The 22,589-nt window shown below is 38.4% G+C and overlaps 2 protein-coding genes across 3 annotated transcripts in view; both read right to left on the bottom strand.

The window, feature by feature from the left end:
- LOC128627749 (uncharacterized) overlaps positions 1-22,589 on the bottom strand; it is a 60,266-nt gene that overhangs the window by 14,166 nt on the left and 23,511 nt on the right. The gene's annotated exons all lie outside the window — the stretch shown is intronic.
- On the bottom strand, positions 21,307-21,930 carry LOC119055240 (ubiquitin-conjugating enzyme E2 L3-like). The gene has a single exon (XM_037153409.2). It carries the CDS (start codon positions 21,928-21,930, stop codon positions 21,466-21,468), a length of 465 nt encoding a protein of 154 aa, XP_037009304.1. The 3' UTR covers positions 21,307-21,465.

Genomic DNA, 22,589 nt, shown 5'->3' with positions numbered 1-22,589 from the left:
ACTCAATAAAAAGCCACTTAGGAGACTATTCTTTAAAGTAAAGCAGGAAATGGAATGAAAAGTAGGTAATAGATCAGGTTAGAGGGGATTGTGAGGCAATGGACCAAATGAAAATTATTGGATATCCCTTTTGTGGCTTAAATCTGTCATCAAAGGTTAGATTAACTTCTAATGGCTTAAACCTGTCCTACAAATGTTGAAAGAAATAGTTCATAGAACTGCAATTTTAACCCTTGAGGCAAAACCTAAGGGGCAAAATGCTTCACTCTTTGTGATTCTACCGTAGCTACCTCATTACATACAAAGGTTGGCACAGACGTCTCCTCTAATAGTAATAATTCAATTAGAATTTTTGATGTTGTATGTAACACAAACTAAATTTAAACCATGAGACAAATTGCTTGCTGTCTCTGAACATCTATATTCTTCTTTTCCCTTAGTAATCAAGTTTTAGGTAGGCGTGCAGCTGAAGAGGACCTCTCCCAGTCTGCTTTGCAGTCTGGTGTGGTCATGTGATTACATTTAGACCAATGAACTGTGAATAAAAGGAATGTTTGCCATTTCTAGATGGGGACCTTAAACCATTGGGGATATATTTTTCCCACCTCTCTTTCCACTTTTCCTGGAGGCTGCATTGTAGACAGGGCACTAACACAGCATCACCCAAACTGAAAAGGAGGTCACGCTACTGATAGCAGAGGAATCAGATGGTCCTCTTGGCCCCTGGAAGGGAGCTGTGCCTTTAACCTTAGATGATCAAGTCAAGCTATAGCACAACAAAGAAATGAACTATTATTTTAGCAACTAGCTTTTGTTTTTGGTCTTTGTTACAACGGCTTAATATTTACCCTGAGACAAAACACACTTAAAAACAAAAGGGATGTACTGACGAATGTTACTGGAAAGTCTAGGGCAGGCTTCCGTGGGCTTTGGGGTCAGTTTGGTGAGGGACTTACTCCCTTTCAGGTCTCTGTATTCCATGTATTAGCCTCATGCTGAGTCTGGCTTTCCTATGGTGGCACTGTAACTGTTACGGGGGTAGGTCGAACCAGAGGCCCCTGGAACACAGACCCTGAAAAACCAGGGGGGCCCCACCCAAAGCAAAAAGGCAGGGGGCAGGGCAGGAAGGCTGTTGATGGAGCAGAAGGTACAACATCTAAAGCGTATCGCATAAAAGCGGCCTGTGCCTTCGGCAAGGAGGCTGCTGCTGGCTGAAGGGGTGGGGGCAAACTGTAAACAAAGAAAGTGAGATGTGAGAACCTTCCAGCAGAGTGACTCTTAACAGAGCCACTCGGGGTGGGGTGAGGGCAGGGGCAGTGGGCAGGGTGTGTGAGCCTGGGGTCCCAGAAACCCAACCCTGGACCAGCACCTGCGTACGCGCCGGCGGAGGGCTGGGGAACTTTTGCCCTGACTACAGATGGCAGCCGGAAGAGGGTCGAAGACACTGGGGAGCTGACAAAAACGGCAGACACTGATGCACCATAGGAAGAGCTGATGTTCAGTCACGCAGGCATTTCTGAGCCGAGCTTTTAAATTGCAGCACGGAGAAACATGGGGTCTGTAGGTCCATATGTCTGTAGGTCCGTGGGCTTTTTGGCCCTTCCCCTAGATGGCCTGATTGGCTTCAGGGAACCCAAACTCAGAGACCCAGAGGGTTCCCAGAGGCCGCCTGGTTCGGAAACATCCTCAGTGCCCCTCGCACATAGAAGATGGTGGCAGAGCAGGTGGCGCTGTGCGGGACCAGTGTGGTCAATCACACGGACACTCTGGTGCCTGGAGAAAAGGTAGCTCCAGAGGAGAGAAACTGACGCTGGGAGGACTCAGGCAGGTGTACACAGACCTGTTAGAGACACTTGGAGCCGAACTGTGACCAGGAATGCTGAGCTGCAGTCCTCTGCGCTTCTGAAGGAGGGTAATTTAGGTGGCATATTCTGAAGCTGCTCTGGCTTGGCAGAGGGAGACTATTCTTTCTGGGGTGTTTCAAAGGGAGTGGGACTTAATGGCACAAATCCACCATTTTCCTTTTTTCACCAAACTCTTGTATCGGGAGTCATGCCTCCTGGTGGGGGGCAAACCCCACAGAGCACTTGTGGCTGGTTCTGTAACAGTACAGCCATTAACTGATCACTGAGATCAGAACATAAGAATTTGGTACCTAATGAATAGTCAGAAAAAGTTTCTAATAAAAGAGAAGTAAATGCTGGAGAGATAACCACACCAAAATTCACTACATGGTGGTTAACAAAATTCCTACCACAGTAGGAATATTTTTTTAAAAGAGAGAAAATAAAAGAAAGGAAAAAAAATACTCCCAGGTCTTTCCCAACTACCTGACCCAAGCTACTCTGAGAAACTGTGCCTTAAAAACTGTGAGCTTCTACAATAGCCAAGTGCTGGAAGCAACCTAATTGTCCATCAGCAAATGAGTGGATAAAAAAGCTCTGGTACATTTACACAATGGAATACTAGGCAGCAGAGAAAAAGAAGGAGCTCCTACTCTTTGCAAAAGCATGGATGGAACTGGAGAGCATTATGTGATGTGAAATAAGCCAGGTGGTAAGGACAAATACCATATAATCCCACCTTTAATTGGAACATAGTCAACAAAAGAAAAAAGCAAACAAAATATAACCAGAGACATTGAAATTAACAGCAATCTAACAATAGCCAGAGGGGAGGGGGGAGGGGGCAGTGGGGGAAGAATTTTCAGGAACCACTATAAAGGACACAGGGACAAAACCAAGGGGAAGGGTGGAAGCAAGGGAGGGTGGTGGGTTTGACTGGAGTGGGGGGGTAGGGGTGGGGAGAAAATGCAGACAACTGTAATTGAACAACAATGAAGTAAAACAAAACAAAACAAAACAAAACAAAAAAACTGTGAGCTTTTTATCTGTTGTCGCTTCCCCAGGACTTAGGGCATACACCAGGCATCTGACAGAAGCCATGAAAGATTCATTTAATTGAATTTATTGCAAGTTAAAAGGAGTAACTGAGACATAAGTGAAATCATGTTCAAGCAAAATGTTTAACTTGAATTTTAAGTTTGAAATATTGTATTGGATTAAAGGTGTTAGATTAAATCGAATATCTTTGAAAGACAATAGGAAGTTTAAGACTGAGTCCCAGTGAAGCTTTCGTTAAACTGCACCAGGGAAATGGAGGGGTGTTTTGGGTGTGGTACTGAAAGACAGCAGCAGGAGGGCGTACAGAATATTAGATTACGGGGTCATAGTTACAGAGCCCCTGTATGATGCTGAATGCCAACAGCAGTGGGCAGCGTGGAGTGTTAGATGATGGGGTAACAATTACAGAGCGTGTAGCGGATCTCCATTCTGGACCCCGGCTGACAACTGGAGACAGAATGGTAATGCTCAACATGGGGTAGCAGGCCAGGAAAACCACCCAAAGAATGCTTTCTGGAGGAGCTTTTCATCCCTGTTCTGCTCCTTCTCAAAAATGACTTGGAAAGCGGAAAAACTCTAGGCCATAATCATCATCCCAGCCTCTGAAGTCCACCCTGTCGGTATAGAAACATTGCAGAAGATTGTGTGCTTCAGGTTCCTGACTTCCCAGAAACCATCTAATCTGGGCCTTCGAAGTTCTGGTTGAGCACGAGCATTTGGCTTAGTGGCTGCACCATGTGGTCCACTTTCAAAGCAAAAGTCTTTATTATTATTTTATTAGACTGAGCCAACTATAGAGTAATGGTTGTGGAGAACCTGATTCCAATCTTATACTGGCTTTAAACATATTACTTTGGAGAGGAAGACTAATGTAGCAAATAGTGAGGAATAATAAACTGCATGTAAGCTCTATAGATGTTAGGTTATAAACTTATTGACAGAAGCATCTATGTCTAATTTGTATTCTTGGTCCTCTAACAATGAACTCAAACAATATAAAAATGTATTTTTTTGAAAAAGTTGTTCATTTAGAACAGTCATGCTGTTTAATTGAACTGTAGGCAAAAAGTAAATAAAATCATACTAGCCACTCACAGCTCCCAAACTGTTGGAATAAATTTCTAAAATTGCTTTAGTAAAGCATTGCTAGGTACTTGAAAGTAAGACCCAAATATTATTATTAAATATGTAATCACTAATTTGTTTTATGTTCATTTGCCCCAAACTAGTACCCATGCAGTCATTGTTCCTTTTATATATTTGTTAACAAAAATGCGTTGTTACAGATGTCTTTTACAGGCAAAATTAACCTACTGTGGTAGAAGGCAGAATAATGCTATGAGAAGGATTGCTATCAAGTGGAAGAGGGAGAGGAGAACTACCCGGCAGGGTGGAGATGACTGTATGTTGATCTGGTGATGCTTAGAGAAGTTCATATGTGTATAAATGCTCATCAAGTTTCACTTTTAAGATTTGTGTATTTTACTGTATGTAAAATATGTCAATTTATTTTTAAAACGTGTATTTTGCTTATGTGACATTCTAGACTTAGATGCCTTTGCCTTCAATGATTCATTTTACTTGTCACATCAGGAGACTAAATGCTACACAGTACATTGTACAGGCGGCACTTCCTTCATGTATGGTCAAAACTTGCATTGAGATTTTTACCACATTTCATATAATGAACCAGTCGATGAGGATGATTAATAGCTGTAGTAATTAAAGGTCTTTTAAGGTAAACTTAAAAAAAAATGGGACCCTAAGGCAATTCTGAAACTCCAGTACTTTTGCTGCAGTTTTGTGGTACTGAAAGTACGCCTCTTTCTGTAGTGCAGCCACAATCTTATATCCCCGACATTATAATTTTGTGGCTATGACTATGTCACTGGTTTTATTCAACTCTCTCAATGTATTTAAAATTTGAGAGTAAACGTAAAATTATAAGTGAAAAATAATACATGGTATACCTAAAGTTCTGAACGTAAAATTTAGTGTTAGTGTCAACTCAAAACATTTTCTTGCATTTTTGATTCCTTTTTGATGCCCCTACCCAGACCATCATTCGTTGTCCACAGTTCAAAACACAACCTTGTTTAAGTCATCAACCCCTCCACATATAATTATTTACTGAGTGTTCGTAAGTTCCCAGGCACTGACTGGGGCAATAAAGTAAAAGAAAATAATGACTTCTTCCCCAGATAATTTACAATCTAAATGAGGAGCCAGAATAATGCATTTAAAAATTATGTTTAAAATGTCTAATTTTTTAATGTCATTTTTATTAAATTATAATTTAGTAAAAATAATAAAAGATATTATATATAGTGGTAATCTGGTAAAATGTTTAACAACTGGCTCTGCAGGAAAAAAGAAAAGTCTCGATTTGCAGCTTTTGCCAGTTTCTGTGGTGTAAATACTCTTACCATGGCCCGATGTCAAGGTACTAATGTGAGATCAATTGGCCTGAAAAACTCCTCAGATTTTGAAAATCCATTCTCATGAGTTGGGACAATACTGCCACTCAGTACCAACTAGTTAAATATTTAGTGAGTGCATATTATTTCTGAAGCAGTCTTAGAATCATGTAAAATTGTCAAAAATTCATTTATTGAGCATTATGAGATAATAGAAAATACATATGTTGGTTCCTGCCCAAGTTCCTAGCAGAGTCCCTAAAACCCTATAATTTCCTAAGTGACAAGAGCACTAGCAGCATCTGTTGCTCTAATGTGGCAACTCAGGGCGGCTCCTCCAGTGCTCTGGGATGGGGACTGGTCCCCAGAAAGACCAAGCCATGTTTGGGAGCTTAGAATTTTCAACCTCATCCCTTGGCCCCAACTCCATCCTCCAGAGAGCAGAGAGAGGCTGAAAACTGAGTTAATAGTTGGTCACTCCTTCCTGAAGCAGCCTCCACAAAATCCCAATAGGACTGATCAGAAGTGAAGTGTTTTGTGTGAGTTATAAAGACAGAATCACGGGAAGATAAACACAATACAGAAGAAATGGATTTTTCCTTTATAAGCATCTACCAATGGGGGATTCTGAGAGCTTCCAGGTGCGCAAACACACTCACATCATGAGGGTGTTGCACCCCAATTCCACAAAGACACAAGCTCCTACACTTAGAACCCTCCAAGATCTTGCCCTATGTGTCTCTCCCTCTGGCTGTATATCTGTATTCCTTAACAAACTGGTAAACATGAATGTTTCCCTGAGTTCTGTGAGCTGCCCTAGTAAATTAACTAGACATGAGGAGGGAGTCATTGAAACCTTCAGGTTGGCGAGAAGCATGGGTGATAAAACACGCCTGTGGCTGGTTTCTTAAACGGGGGTTGAGGGGTAGTTCTGTGGAACTGAGTCCTTAACTAGTTAGATAGAGTCAGAATGGAGTTAAACTGTAAAACAGGGGCTGGTGTTGCAGAGAATTGCTTGGTGTAGAGCAAAACCTCCACATATTTGGTGATCAGAAGTAAAGTGTTTTGTGTGAGTTGTAAAGAGAATTACAGGAAAGATAAACACAGTAGGGAAGAAGTGGGTTTTTCCTCTACAATCATCCACTAAAAATAAAGTATAGTGCTAAGTATAGGAAACAAAGATGAGTAATTATAGTCTCTGCCCCCAAGGATTTTATAATCCCATGGGATTAGATATGTAAATCACTAACTGTAAACAAGATCACAAAGTGTAAGAAGAGCATAAAGGTTGGAGCCCAAGAACTAGATCCTGGGTCAGAAATGCTTCCAAGGGAACCCTCACGCACTGTTGGTGGGAGTGCGGATCGGTGCAGCCACTGTGGGAAACGGTATGGAGGTTCCTCAAAAAATTAAAAATAGAACTGCTTTATGACCCAGTGATTCCACTTCTAGGTATATAGCCACAGAATCCAAAACACTAATTCAAAAAGATAGCTGCACCCCTAGGTTTATTGCAGCATTATCTGCAGTAGTCAAAATATGGAAGCAATCCAAGTGCCCACGAGTGGATAAAAAAGCGGTGGCACATATATGCAATGGAATATTACTCAACCATTAAAAAAGAATGAAATCTCACCATTTGTGACAGCTTGAATGGACCTGGAAGGTGTTATGCTAAGTGAAATAAGTCAGATGGAGAAAGACAAATGCCACATGATTTTACCATAAGTGGAATCTAAAGAACAAAATAAATGAGCCAACGAACAGAAAGAGACTACAAAAACAGAAGATAAACTCCTGGTTGCCAGAGAGGAGGAGGGATGGGGGATAGATGAAAAAGGGGGAAGGGATTAAGAAGTACAAATTAGTAGCTATAAATGACTCATGGGGATGTAAAGTACTGCATAAGGAATATAGTCAATAATATTGTAATGGCTATGTTTGGTGCCAAGCGGGTACTTATAATGTCAGAGGGATCACTTTGTAAAGTATCTGACTGTCTAACCACTATGGTTCAAAACTGAAACTAATACAAAATAATGTTGAATGTAAACTATAATTAAAAACTAAAATTAAAAAAAATAAATGCTTCCAAATGGAGGTGATACTTGAGTTGAATGTGCTGGACAAGGGTAGGAAGTATTTATTCTCAAGTATTAGTGGTGACCGGATATCAGCAGCCCCAACACTTGAGAGTGGGCAAAAATTATGTTTACCAGACATTTGGGGGGATGCCTTATTTTTTCCTTATAAACATTTTCAAAACCAATAATTTAAAATAACAAAAAATTAAAGTCAACTGATAGACACCAAAAATAATTCGTGAAATAGATTAAGACCAAATACCTTAATACCTTTTACCAGCATATCCCAAAGTTTCTTAGAGTATTAATAAATTGCATTTAAAGTGAAATTTTGTGGTTAAGAAAGCTTGGGAAATAGTAAAGAAAGGTAAACAGGTTAGTTACTGCAGCACTTCTCAGAGCCTTTAATCTGCATCTGCGCGCTGTGACCCTTGGAGAGCAGGCTGTGTGTTCACAGTCCTTTACAAAGACTCAGAGGATTAGTGCTAAGTGTATTTCAGAAAAGACAGAAGTAAAAATGGCTCATTAATGGAGTTGTAAAGTGGCTTTTTCTTTCAGCAACTATTTTTTGACTCATAGTTAGTCGAACCAATAATATCTTAAATTGTCATTAAGATAACATTAAACAGCCCTGGCTGGTATAGCTCAGTGGATTGAGCACAGGCTTGTGAACCAAAGGACTGAGGTTCGATTCCCACTCAGGGCACATGCCTGGGCTGCAGGCCAGTTCCCAGCAGGGAACATATAAGAGGCAACCATACATTGATATTTCTCTCCCTCTTTCCTTCCCTCCCCTCTAAAGATTAATAAATAAAATCTTTAAAAAATAAAAAAAAGATTGTTGAAACATTAAACAAAATCAACACCTCAGTTCTACTTTGTCACCTCTCAATTACATTATGGGTAGCATAACACCTGCCAATTGAGAGTAAGTTTTAAAATCCTCTAGAACACTAAAGCGATATCAAACACGAATAAACATTATACCACTTGTTTAAAAAACCCTAATGACATTTGGTGAGGTGATACAATAAACCTATGCCCCCGAATCTTGGTTCATTGCCAGTATGCAAGTTGACCTTATGGGCAATGAATTTCCTCCATGGACGAAATTGACATTATTCTTCATAGGACAGCTTTTGGAGTTATACATTTCTTATTTACTTTTTCCCTTTTTAAAATTAAATTTATGGAGGTGACATTAGTTAACAGAATCATGTAGATTTCACATGCACAATTCTACGACACATCATCTGTATGTTGCATCATGTGCTCACCACCCAAATCAAATCTTCTTCCAGTCCCACATATTTGACCCCCTTTTCTCTTTTCTGTAGCTACCAAACCCCTTCTCTCTGGTACCCACCATACTGTTTTCTGCGCTTATGAATTTTTGTTTGTTCATTTGTTGCTTTCAGTTTTATATCCCACAGGTGAGTGAGGTCATACGGTTCTTGACTTTTTCTGTCTGACTTCTTTCACTCAGCATGATAGTCTCAAGATGTATCCATGTTGTCGTAATTGGCAGTATTTCATTTTTCTTGTGGCTGAGTAGTATTCCATTATATATATGTACTGCATCTTTTTTATTCAATCATCTATTGCGAAACATTTCAGTTGTTTCCATGTTTTGGTCTCTATGAATAATGCTTTAATGAATATAGGAGGGAGGGAATATATCTTTGTAAATGTTTTCTGTTTGTTTTTTTTTTTTTGGTAAATACCCAAAAGAGGGGTTGCTGGGTCATATGGAAACTTTCCATAGTGGCTGTGTCAGTTCACATTCCCACTAGTAGCGAATGAGGGTTTCTCTTTCTCCACAACCTCTCCAACACTTGTTATTACCTGTCTTGTGGCTAACAGCTATTCTAACAGGTGCAAGGTGGTAACTCATTGAGGTTTTGATTGCATTTCCCTAATAACTAGTAAAGTTGATTGTCTTTTTAGATATTTGTTGGCCATTTGTATGCTTGGCAGAAGTGTCTGTTCAGTTCCTCTGCTCATTTTTTAACTGGATTGACTGTTTGGTGTTGAGTTGTATGAGTTCTTTACATATTTTGGACACTAACCCCTTGTCAGAGCTGTTGCTTGCAAATATCATCTCCCATTTGGTTGGCTGCCTTTTTGTTTTGTTGGTGGTTTCTTTTGCTGTGCAGAAGCTTTACTTACCTTTTCAGGCATTTTTTAGAGTCCTCTAATGAAAAGAGGTCCCTCCCTGAAGGTTGGTTAACACTCACCAGATTTGTCATATTTTTTTTCTAAGTGAGAATTGGCAGCAAGCTTGCCCTGAGACAGTAGATGCAGAAGAAATATACTTTAGCCCTGGCTGGTGTAGCTCAGTGGATTGAGCTCAGGCCTGCGAACCAGACAATCGCGGTTCGAATCCCAGTCAGGGCACATACTGGGTTGCAGGCCGGTTCCCTGCAGGCCAGTTCCCAGCAGGGGATGCACGAAGGCAACCATACATTGATGTTTCTCTCCTTCTTTCCTTCCCTTCCCCTCTACAGATAAATAAATAAAATCTTAAAAAAAAAGAAATATACTTTAGAGGAGAGGGGGGAGATGTGTGAGCAGTGTGGCTTTCCCTAGGACACAGGAGTCCAGGTTTGATGGGCACTAAAGTATCTGTGTCTGGCTGAGGCGCTACAAATAAGAATTTTTCTCTCCTTCTGGCTTCTTGTTTTCTGCTGATGTTACATGAAAGACCAAGGCTAATGTAGTTTGTTAAGATGAGCCTCCCAAGGACAGAGGAGGCAGGGAAGGGGCAAAGTTCTTACCAGTCCAAAAGTTTGTGTGTCTGACACTCAGATGACCAATATTCAAAACATCATTATTTGGAGTAAGGAAAGGTTTATTGATTGAGAAAGCACTCAACAGAGTGCAAAAATGCAGGTTAGAATTAAGATAGAGTCAGAGAGACTGAGTATATATGGGGAGGTGGGGGCACATGAAGCATAACCAGCATGTCCTCAAGGCCAACAACTGGATAGTAATAGATTCCATCATTTTGAAATTTATGCCCTGGCTGGTGTAGCTCAGTGGATTGATTGCTGGCCTGAGAACCAAGGATTTGCTGGATTGATTCCCAGTCAGGGCACATGCCTGGGTTATGGGCCAGGTCCCCAGAAGGGGGCCTACGAGAGGCAACCATACATTGACGTTTCTCTCCTTCTCTTTTTCTCTCCTTTCACCTTTCTAAAAAAATAAGTAAAATTTTCAAAAAAAAAAAAAAAGAAATTCCTTTTCCCATTACATTGGCCAATGTTTGCTAATTACCCAAAATAGCATATGTATATCTGGTTTCTTCAGTGTCTATGCTCACTGTTTATCTCCTTGGCAACTAAATGTAGCCCACTGCTGCTTGCTTTTGTACATAAAGTTGTGCTGGAATCCCACAATGCCTACCAACTCTAGAAAGGCAGACCTGAGTAGTTTCAAGAGTGACCATGTGGCCTGCAAAACCTAAAATATTCCTATCTCGTCTTTGGCAGAAAACATTTACCAAACCCTGGTTCAGTCTTTTATTTTCTTTCCATTCTAATTCTCTAAAATGTCTTCAAAGTGACTTTAAGTTTATATTTTTGGAATTGGATTTTCTCTGTGAAAATATTCAGGGTAGTTTACACAGAAAAGCAAATTATAGTAAGTCTGTGTAATAGCTAAGCTATCACAAACAGCTGAAAAATGAAGAAATAAAATGTTTGTTTTGAAGCATCCTTTTTTAAGATCATGAACATCTGGATATTTCCCAAGACATCTGGAACACAGAGTAATTGACTCGCTTCTTTTCAGCCCGGTGCATTTTGTAGACACTAGAGGTAAAAACTAATTATTAAAGGTAAAAATAATAACTTTATGTAACATCTATGTAAAAAAATCCTTCTAATTTTAAATATCAGTTTTCTTGCTCTTTTAAAGTACACCAAGAAGTATAAAAAAGAAGTACAAACATCAAAAAAGTACAAATCCCTATAATTTTGTTAGGAGTTTTGGAAAATTTAAAATTTTGTTTTTTCTTATTTATTTGGTTATGCAATGTCAGTATACTCATTGTCTCTGTGATAGTATATCATCATGATTTTTTTAAAGGCCTCAAAACCTAAACTATGTGTTTTTTCAGTTATTACATATTAGAGTATCAGCAAAGTGGCATAAGGTATATCCCATGTGTGAGCAATTTAGTTGAAAAAACTTGTTCCTTAGTCTCTCTATGTCAGCTCTCTTAATGTCAGAATGGCTTTCGGTTAGAGACAAATACATTGTCATGAAAACATCTGGCTCTTTGTAGCCAGTCTGGGGTTTGACTGCTGGCACAACTACCTTAGAGTCTATTTGGGCCTAAATATCTACTCAATAAAATGAGGCTATTCCTTTTATTGGAGACATGGTATATATGAGCATAGTGTCTGAAAATAATAACAAAACAAGGTCTCTCCCATATATTCACTTGTTTACTATGTGGCAGCCACTAAGGTTGGTGTGTCGTACATTTTACCTCCTTTAATCCTCACAAAAACCTTCAAAGTATGTAGTGTTATTACCTCTAATTCAGAGATGAGTTAATTGAAGTGTTAACTTCCAGTTTGCAAGCTCTACCCTTACAAGAACAGCTACTGATCATCTAGGGCCTGCCATATCCTGGGCACTTTGCATATCTTTTCTCAATTAATCCACAGTTACCGTAGGTAGATGTCACTATTACCTCTAGTTTTCCAATGAGGAAATTAAGGTTTAGAGAGGCTAAATTAAATAGTTTGCCAAGTCAGAGAGCTAGCAAGAGGCAGGGGGTGAGACAGAACTCAGGAATATAAACCCCCAGGACCCTTGCCTTTAACCCTTACCATACTGCGTTAGCAAGGAGTACCTGGTGTTACTATAATTATCATAGGTATCAGTTTTAAAAAACCCCATAAAATCAGTACACTAAAAGATACATCTATCCACATGTTTGAAAATCGACTAATAGAGTTAGGGAATCAAATAGGGATTTTACGTATCATCTCTTGAATTGAGAGGATCTACCTTTGTACTGAATTGCAAAGAAAATAGGAAGATAAATACTGTAATTCAAAATAGAGTTAAAGCCCCCCCACATCTGGATCCACTCCCCAGCACAACCTTTCTAGGAATAAAATGGGAAATTTTGTATTCCAAAGTTATGTTCACTTCTGTATCAGGTATCATAAACAGTGTATGTTGCTGAGAATTGACAGGATCGACATAGCTAATTCTGTCACGGAAAGCTTTGAGGAGTAAGGTGCAGCCATGTTTGTGAGAGAGCATGGTGCCAGATGCACCCCGTGCCTGGAAATCCGCTTGAGTTCCTGTGTTCTTGTATCCCCACCGCAGATTGCCGGCAAGAACGATATGCAGAAAATACGTAGCTCACCTGACCTTGCCCTTGCTGAGGTAGTGTCAGACTTTTGGGATAGATGAAATAAGTTTCTGTTTGAATAAATCTTTCCTTTTCTGATTAAAAAAATCTATCATTAGATATAGGAATGGCTGCTAAAATGTCTGCAAAGAAATAGATAGTATATAATTTTTAAAAATTGTCAAAAAAACTTTGGTTTTTATAATATCATTTGGACAAGTTTTGAAGATGTCTTCAAACAATAAAAGACAGCATTCAAATAAAATCAAATGTTTTTGACTAGCTTAATCTCAGCAAGCCATTTCCTGCGAATTCTGTAGGAAGCAGAGGAATTGATCCATATTGTGCAATCCAGTTGAGGAAAGAAAACACTAGAAATGTAAGTAGCCCTTCCCATTTTGCCTTTTCATTATTCCATTCTCTCCACACTCATAATGACCATAATTGATCCTTCTTTGAGTTATTTACTCATTGGAGGGTTTACAAACACACGAGTATGCCATCTGATGGTAGAAAGGTATTTACCTAACATGTGCGAAAGACTGGGACTTCTACCCTCCTTCAAGAAAAAAGGCAGTGTCTTTGAGACTTCTGCTTGTGTGACCAATGACTCAATTGATTTGTTTTAATCATTAAAACATTAAAGTCAAATTTTATTCATTATCACCTTTTAACTTTAGTTTAAGGTGGACTATATAATGAGCAGAAAATACCCAAGGGATTCCTGTCTTTCTCACACTTAGGGGCATGGAGAGAATTCAAGATAGGTGCCTTGATGTGGCCCTTGGTTCAGAGGTCATGCTGAGAGGGTACCTCATAGGTCTTAAGACACGTAGAATTTTGCTTTTATTCTAGAGTATGAGATTTGATAGTTCAAAAACAGATACTGAAAAATTTAAATTACTAGTTCATTTGGAAAAACTGTAATGTACAAAAATTCACCTTGTTTCTGTGATTACTCTATTAATAGCTTTAAAAAAGGCAAAATTGAATTCATTCCTAAGGATAATAGACTGTTTTTATAGTAGGTTTATATAGCTGAAGATAGAAGAGATTAAATTACCACTTTAGCAGTGAATTGTCTTACACATTGTAATAACATGATGATTTTTATGAGAGAACCCAGCTGTTCCCTCTTCAGTAGGTAGGGCTGCCATATAAAATACAGGATGCCCAGTTAAATTTCAATTTCAAGCAAATAATGAATAGAGTTTTTAGTGTAAGTATGCCTCCTGTAATATTTGGGACCATTTTACTTTAAAAAAGTGTGTTTTTAATCTAAATTTCAAGTTTAACTGGGGAATCCTTAGTTTTGTTTGCTAAATCTGGCAATCCTATTGATAAGCCAAGCCCTTTTAATAGTTTTAAGGTGTTCTCAGGAGTTTAGCTGGCTATCAACATCCTTTACATTCATCCATTCATTCATTCATTCATTCATTCATTTGTTATTCACTATTCACTCAACAGGCTTCTGATTACCCCTATACTGTTGTCAGCAGTAGTTCTGGAAAGAGCTCCTACCTTATATATCAGTGGTTCTCTAACTTCATCGTCCATTGTAATCAGCTAGGGAACCTTTTAAAAATGTTACTGGAGTCCTAGATACAACCCTCAAAGATTCTGAATTACTTTTTCTGGGGTCTGGACTCCTCATCAGACCTGTGTAACCTCCCCAGGTAATTCTCATGCATGGCCAACACTGAGAACCACTGCTGCGGATGAAGACAAAGTATATTTTCTTAGTCCTCTATTTTTGCAGTGCATGTACCTGCCAACAGCTGTGCCTATTAATGTTTGATTGACTCAGAAGATCAGCTGTCTTCAGAGAAGCATATGGTGTACAATTTTACCTGATTAAGACTTTTCCAAAGCAATATAACTTTTTAAAAATTAAGACAACATATATGTTTTAAAATCAAAATATTTTTGCTTCAATTTTACAACTATGAATATTTCAATAGAAATATTCATCCATTCATTCAAAGATGTTTATTTCTGTCTAAGCACCGGACACACTACTGGGCACTGGGGATGGAGCCATGATAAAGACAAAGCTTCTATTCCTTCAGGAGAGAGGTGATCAATCTGGAAACAAGAAGTAAATACTTTCTATGAAGAAAATGATTCAAGGAGTCAAAAGAAATTAAGTGGTGGGGAGGGGTGCACTTGAGAGACAGCAATCAGGCAAAGCTCAGGGGACATTTGACCAGATACCTGAATGAAGCAAAGATCTCCAGTAAAAGGTAAAAGAAATAGTAAGTGGGAAGCCTCAAAGGCCAAAACAAGATTGTTGTGAGAAGCTCCCTGTGGCTTCAGTGAGTTTTTTTGAAGACTCAGTGATTTGCCCATGATGGGTGATTTATGAGCTCACCTGCCCACGCTGTGCTAAGTGTTCAGCAGTTTTTGACCAAAAACAGCATGATCTTCCTGCCCCACTCTCCCTGTTCACCTCATCTTGCCCCAGGCAACTTTTTTTTTTTTTGGTTTTCCCAGATGAAAAGAGCCCTCAAAGGGAAATGTTTTGCCAATGTGGAAGAGATAAAACAAACAGCAGACACACTAAAAGGCATCAGAATCGATGCATTCAAAAACTGTTTTTGAGCAGTGGAAAAAAGGTCTTGATAGGTGTATTGCATCAAACAGTACTTTGAAAGTGATGAATGTTTCAACATGTTGGAATAAATGCACAATTTTTTATAAATAAGTTCTGTTTTGATGGGGACCTTCGCCTCTTATTATATAATAATAGATCATTTCCATTTCTACTCCTTGATTACTGGACCTGTAAGTCCCAGCTATAGGAGAAACCACCATGGATCAGATGGATTTAGACATAAACAGCACCCTGGAAAATATGGGAGTGTCACCATTTAGCATGACCCCATAGTGATTTGCTACCAGTATTTTTGCTTCCTGTAACCACAGCCTTATGATGGGGTGGTATAGAGGTCAGAGTTCCAAAGGGAGAAATGCTTCCAGCAGGAGTCACAAGAAGAAATCTATACAAAGACAGAGGACAGGAGTACTGGAACTACAAATCAAAGGGGGAAAAAGCCAGAAGTTGCTGGCATGGCAAACTACCAAAAGCTAGGAATAGTCATGGGCTGATTCCCCTATAGGTTTCAGAGACAGCACAGCCCAAAAGACACCTTGATTTGAACTTCTAGGCTCCAGAACTGTGAGACAATAGATTTTGCGGGGTTTTTATCATAAGACACCCAATGTGTGGTACTTTATTATGAACGCCTTCGAAAAGTAATTCAGTGAATATTTTAATAAATCCTTTAGATTTAGCAAGGCACAAAATTGGTTAGGAAGATGTACAATACTATTTTCTGGCAAATATTGGCTATGGTCTACTTCTTGTCTTTCAGGAACAGTTAAGAAGGCACTAGAAGGTAAATTGAATCAGATAGTATAGTCTTGAAGTGAAACACATGTTTACATTCTCCACAATGAACCACCTTTTATTTTTTACTTTAAGAAAACAATAGGGTGACTTTAGATATGGAATAACATTGTTAGCAGACTTGGGGAATGTGCGATAGTTTTATAAATGTAGTAGAAAAAGGTTTGGCATCCAATGGTGTTCCTTTTAAATTTTACTCAAGCCAAGGGTCTAAAAAGACAAGGGAGGTCATTATGTTGCCTGTACTCCCAACATGATATTTAATTCGGGCCATGGAAGTATAGACAGTTTGGACAGATCGGGGAGAAGAAAGGGGGGATTTTAATAGTTCCATAAGGAAACTGTTAAAGAAGTGTAACATTCATCATTTTGTCAACAGTGATTTACTTAAGGCTGAGATAGTTAGAGCAGTTCAATAGCACTTTGAAATCTAAATGTAGTGGGTATTTTTAACTGCCCAAAATACATTCTAATATATTGACATAATTTAGAGCTTTATTACTAGTTACAGTGATCAGATCATTTGCAAAAAATAAACAAGCAAAAATCTATAAATGTCCTAGTCAGAAATTCTTTAGATTTTAAAATGAAAACCAGAAAAGTCCACTTTGTGAGAGAGAAAATCATGGGATGTCACCTGGTTTAAAGGAGAGATTTAAAAAGTAGCACCAGGAGATAGTAACAAGAAAGATATATTTAGTGACAAAACTGGTAACCAGTAGTTAGCAACTAATTTATAGTTAAAAGATCATGAAGATGCAGAGATTAGCTGCCAAAAGAACCAAAAACAATAACCCCATTGAAGTGAGGACACACCAAAGAAACATGATGGAAATGAGGTCATTCTTATCAAATGGTTAAGCCGCCCTAAAAATATTAAGAGATGGACAGGCTTTGATGATTCAGAACTTCTACGTGATGAAAAGGAGACAAAAGCAATGGTTTTATATTGCACTACTCAGCAATGTTTTAACATTACATTTCCTCTGAAGTTTAAGGATATCTGATAGCTGGGATTTGAGGAGGTCAAGGCCACAGAATGAGGCAGTCACCCCTGAGATACTTCCTTCTGGTGTGGAGGGCCATAGGCTCTAGAGGAATAAGTATAAATTATTAAGTATGTTATACTCATGTTTAGAAAAGAACAAATTAGTGCAAGCCATCTTCTATGCCCCCCTCAGAATTTTATGCTGGATCTTTTGCTTTTAGTTGGTGGTCAAGAGAAAAAGTAAGATAACTGCACAAAGCATGCTGTCGTCTGGCCTAAAAGTAGATGCATCCTACCTACTACCTGTGGCCAAAATCCAGTCACAAGGCCATATTTATATTGATTGCACTTTGGGCTGGGAAAAGTGGTCTCCCATGTGGAAGAGGCTATGAGTTTTAAAAGCATCTAGCAATTTCTGCAAAGAAATTGATACATACAAACAGATATAAAAATTCCCTATTTTCATTTTGTTGGCATTTGCAGAAATGTCTGTGTCCAACTATTAATTTTCAATCTTTCTGGATTAGATTGGTTTTACATACATCTGTTCAATGTACACTTTATACTTTGATTTGGCTTTTTGATTCAATCTTTTTCTCTTTTACTATGTGAGTTTATTTAAATATATTCATCTGATGTGTTTAGTCTTAGTTCTGTCAAATTATTTAAAATATTTTTTTTAACATTTGCTACAAGGTTTTGTTTTTACTTTGGTTTAGTTTTAAGCTTATTTTTGTTTTAATACTTTCAATTTTTTAAATGAATATAATTTATTCTCTGATTTTTGTAGGTTTGAAAGGTCAGTTTGTTGGCTTTAAACCTGTGGAATAATTTGGTCTTGTATCAAATTCTTCAGAGATTTTCTCTTTTCCTTTGGAACTGTAAATATATGTTTTATTGTCTTCTAGTATTGATTGAAACTAAGAGGTATTTGTGTATAATTTTCTCTTTATTTTTGGAATAAGATAAGTTTCTAGGCTATTTCTTGACATCTAATTATTTGTATAAATGTGTTCTAAAACAAGATGTTGTGAAAACACAAAATACTTTCTAAAGTTTTGTACTATTTTACAATTCCCCCAGACATTTGTGAGTTTTTGTTGCTTCACATCCTTTCCAAAACTTGGTATTTCTAGTTATTTTCATCTTACCCATATGAAAGGGTATGTAGCAGTAACTCATTTGAATTTCAGTTTGCAATTTTCTGATGACTATTAATGGTGAGCACCTTTCATGTATTTGTTGACTACTTATATATTTATGTAGTATTTATATACATATAATTTTATACAAAATATAATAAAATAGGGTTATAACTATGGTCACAATAAAATATATAATATGTATATTAAGTGCATAAAGGTTTATTTATATAATTTGATAGACATAACATTTTCTCCCAATGTATGGCTTGCCTTTTAATCTTTTAAAAATATTTTATTTATTTATTTTAAGAGAGAGCGGAAGGGAAGGAGAGAGAGAGGGAGAGAAACATCACCGTGTGGTTGCCTGTCACCTAGCCCCCACTGGGGACCTGAACACCAACCCAGGCATGTGCCCTGACTGGGAATTGAACCAGTGACCCTTTGGTTTGCAGCTCCTGCTCAATCCACTGAGATACACCAGCCAGGGCAGACTTTTAATTTTTCTAATGGTAGGTTTTAAAAGCAGAAGTTACCCTATGAAAGAACAAATTGAGAGGCATCATACTTCCTGATTTCCAGCTATAGTATAAAGCTATGGTTATTAAAACAGTGTGACACTGGTATGAACACAGATATATTGACCAACGGAAAAGAATCCAGAGCCTAGAAATGAACCTATTTATACGTAGTCAACAAATATTTAACAAGGGAGCCAAAAATACTTAATGGAGAAAAGACTCTCTCTTTAATAAGAGCTTAGTATGTAAGAAAATGAAACAAGACCCTTACCTTACACATCTCACAAAAATTAAACTGAAATGCATTAAAGACTTAAATATAAGACCAGAAACTATAAAAGTTCTAGAAGTAAACATAGAAAGATGCTTCCTGAGGTGGGTGTGGCCATGGTTTTTTGGTATGACACCTAAAGTGCAAGCAACAAAATAAAAAATAAACAAGTGGGGCTACCTCAAACTAAAAAGCTTCTGCACAGCAAAAGAAACCATCAAGAGTGACAAAACAACATATGGAATGAAAGTGGAAAATAATTGCAAATCAATACGTCTGATAAAGGGCCCAAATTCAAAATATGTAAAAAACTCATAAAACTCAATAGCACAGAACAAATAATTCAATTAAAAAATGGGCAAAGAAGCTAACTAGACATTTTTCCAAAGAAGACATAAAAGTGACCAACAGTACATTAATGGGTGCTCGACATCATTAGTCGTCAGGCAAATGGAAATCAAAACCACAAAGACGTATCACCTCGTGCCTGTTAGGATGGCTGTCATTAAAAAGACAAGAGATAACAAATGCTGGTGAGGATGTGGAAAAAAAGGGAACCTGCCGCAGCGCGGCAAGGGTGGTCGTGAGGCTGAGCGAGGGACTGAAATAAAGGAGAGGACCAAATGCTCTGCTGGCATAAGGCAAGTTTATTGCGCAGTCTTCTGGCTTATATACAGTCTTGGATACAAAGGAGAACAAAGGAGAAGCCTTCTGGCACGTAGCTCACTTCCTTGACCTACAAAGTTTATCTCTTCCCTTAGAGTCAGGACGTTCCCAAGGTAACATACTTTCTGGGTACATGATGCACAGGCCAAAGATATGAGTTGATGGGAGAGGCGGCTAGTTTCTCAAGGGGTCAGAGAACTGTTACAACCCAAGATAGCCCCGAGGCCGGAAACCAGGCCCAGTCACCACACCCGCAGTGCTAGACCCTATCCTCGACCCCTCACAGGCCTCTTGGGCTCCAACAGGAACCTTTGTGCACTGTTGGTGGGACTGTAAATCAGTACAGCTGCTATGGAAAACAGTATGGAGGTTCCTCAAAAAATTAAAAATAGAACTACCATATGATCTGGCAATTCTACTGCTGAGTATATCTGAAGGAAACAAAACACTGTCAAAGAGACAGATGCACCTTCATGTTCATAGTAGCATTATTTGCAATAGCCAAGCTATGGAAACAACTTAAGTGTCCAGTGATGAATGAGTAAAGAATGGAATATTATTTAGCCCCCAAAAAAGAAAATCTTGCTATTTGCAACAACATGGATGCAACTTGAGGGCATTAATTATTTTGCTAAGTGAAATAAGTCAGACAGAGAAAGACAAATACTGTATGATATCATTTATATAATGTTAAAAACAAACAAACTTGTAGAAAAAGAGATCAAATTTGTGGTTACCTAAGGTGGTTGTGGTGAAGGGGAAATTGGATGAAGAGAGTCAAAAGGTAAACTTTCAGTTATAAGATAAATAAGTACAAGGGACGTTATGTAGAACATGATGACTATAGTTAACACAGTGCTGTAGAACTGACAGGAGTAAATCCTAGGAGTTCTCACCACAAGGGAAGAAAGGATCTTGTTTTTGCTTTTTGTTTTTTCATATGTACATGAGATATTGGTTGTTAACCAAGTCAATTGTGGTCATCATTTCACAAACATAGAAGTCAAATCAATGTGCTGTAAACCTTAAACTTATACGACTCCAATTTAAAATGAAGATACTATTGCAAAACCTAAATAATAACTCATTTATTGAATCCACTCCAAAAGGAACCAAGACTGTCACTGTGTTATAACGAAACACATCTTAATACAGGTTTGAACCTATAAAATGGATACCTACAATTCTGAGTGGGGAAGCGGAGAGGAAAAGGAGAAAGGCAGTTACTACTGTGGAACCTTTCTGCACCTCTACAGCTTCCAACAAGGAAAAACAAGGAAGGAAGGATAAGTGAGTGAGCACTGTAAACCAACAGCTGATAGTTAAGAAAAAAACTGGAAAAGAAGGAACAGGAAAGTCAGAATCGTAAAATAAATGTTTACCAAAGAACATTTGTAGATTTCAAATGAGTCTTAAAACACGTAGCTACATTTACATTCTATTTTGGGATGAAATGTGATCCTATCCTGCCAAATAGAGATTTTGTTTTTTATTTGTTGTTCAGAACATCTTACATTTTTAATCCCTTCTTTACACGTTACGTAGAGCAGTTTTAATTTAAGAGAACTGTTGAAAGTTAGTAACTGCCACTAATGGTGGCACGTGTCAGTTTTTCAGAGTCCTGCTTTGCAGGGGTCAATGCATTGCTGGGATCTCAGCTCCCCCTCACTGGAATCAATAGCGGCAGATTTTAGTCCACAGGCCGCTTTTCCCCGTATTTCTTTGTAAATGCTTTAGCGTTCTTACAGAATTTCTTATGATCTTTGGAGTATTCTTCAGCTAGGTCTGCCCGAAGTGGGTGCTCGGGCTCAGGATCGTTCACCAGTGCTATGAGGTCCTGGATTACTTGGTCAGTTTTGGTTGCTGGCTTCCAGTTTTCAGCACTAATTACTGGCAGACAGACCTGCCCTTTTTCATCGATGTTGGGGTGATAAATCTTCGTTTTAAATATGATCTTCGGTGGTTTGAATGGATACTCGGCTGGAAAGTTGATTTCGATTCTGAAGGCCCCCTTATCATATGGAGGGTTGTCAGGGACAATAAGCCCTTGCCAAGTCAGTAAATTGGTGTCATCAACCTGGATGTTTTGGAAGTTTTTAATTCCACTTCTGCGGATTTCTTCCAGCTCCTTCAGCAGTCGCCTGCTGGCCGCCATCTTGGACCTGCCCTGCTCCTGCCAAACGGAAGTTTGGACTCGCAGCGGTTTCCTGCCCCAACTGCGCCTGCGCTTAGTGATCCGCAGCACGCACGTGGCTCATTCTTTGGGCTCATTCTTTGTAACAGCCTGCCAGCTGCTTTAATTTCTTACTTTGTAAAGTACATTATACATATTTTATTAAATAACTTTTTAAATGATAAAGTTTACAACAAACCCTTAAACGTGTAGAACAGAAGTTTTTAATTTGGACAAATCTCTTTTTTATGATAGAAGTTTTTGGTGTTTTTTTATCTCAGAAATCTTGGTCTACCCCAGTTAAATGAAGATTTTCTCCTAGGTTTTCTTCTAAAAGTTTTATGTTGTTTTAGTTTTTATGTTTAGAGCTATAATCCATTTTAAGTTGAATATCAGTATTTTTAAAAAGTTAGGTCAATCTTGAATTTCTGGAATAAATTGCACTTGGTAATAATGTATTATTTTATGTATTGCTGGATTTGATTTACATTGATTTGGTAAGGATGTTTGCATCTATGATAATGAGGGCTATTCACCTGGAGTTTTGTCCACTGGTCATGTCTGTCTGGTTTTGGGACATTAGGATAATGTTGGCCTTATAAAATGAGTTGGAAATACTCATTACTACTATTTTCTGAAGG

This window comes from Artibeus jamaicensis, unplaced genomic scaffold (genome assembly GCF_021234435.1).
Source record: "Artibeus jamaicensis isolate MK-2021 breed Jamaican fruit bat unplaced genomic scaffold, CSHL_Jam_final contig_466, whole genome shotgun sequence".
NCBI classification, from domain to species: domain Eukaryota; kingdom Metazoa; phylum Chordata; class Mammalia; order Chiroptera; family Phyllostomidae; genus Artibeus; species Artibeus jamaicensis.
This window is presented reverse-complemented; position numbering and strand designations above follow the sequence as displayed.

Coding starts and splice junctions, on each gene's coding strand:
- LOC119055240 (XM_037153409.2), bottom strand. CDS start 21,930: ATGGCGGCCAGCAGGCGACTGCTGAAGGAGCTGGAAGAAATCCGCAGA.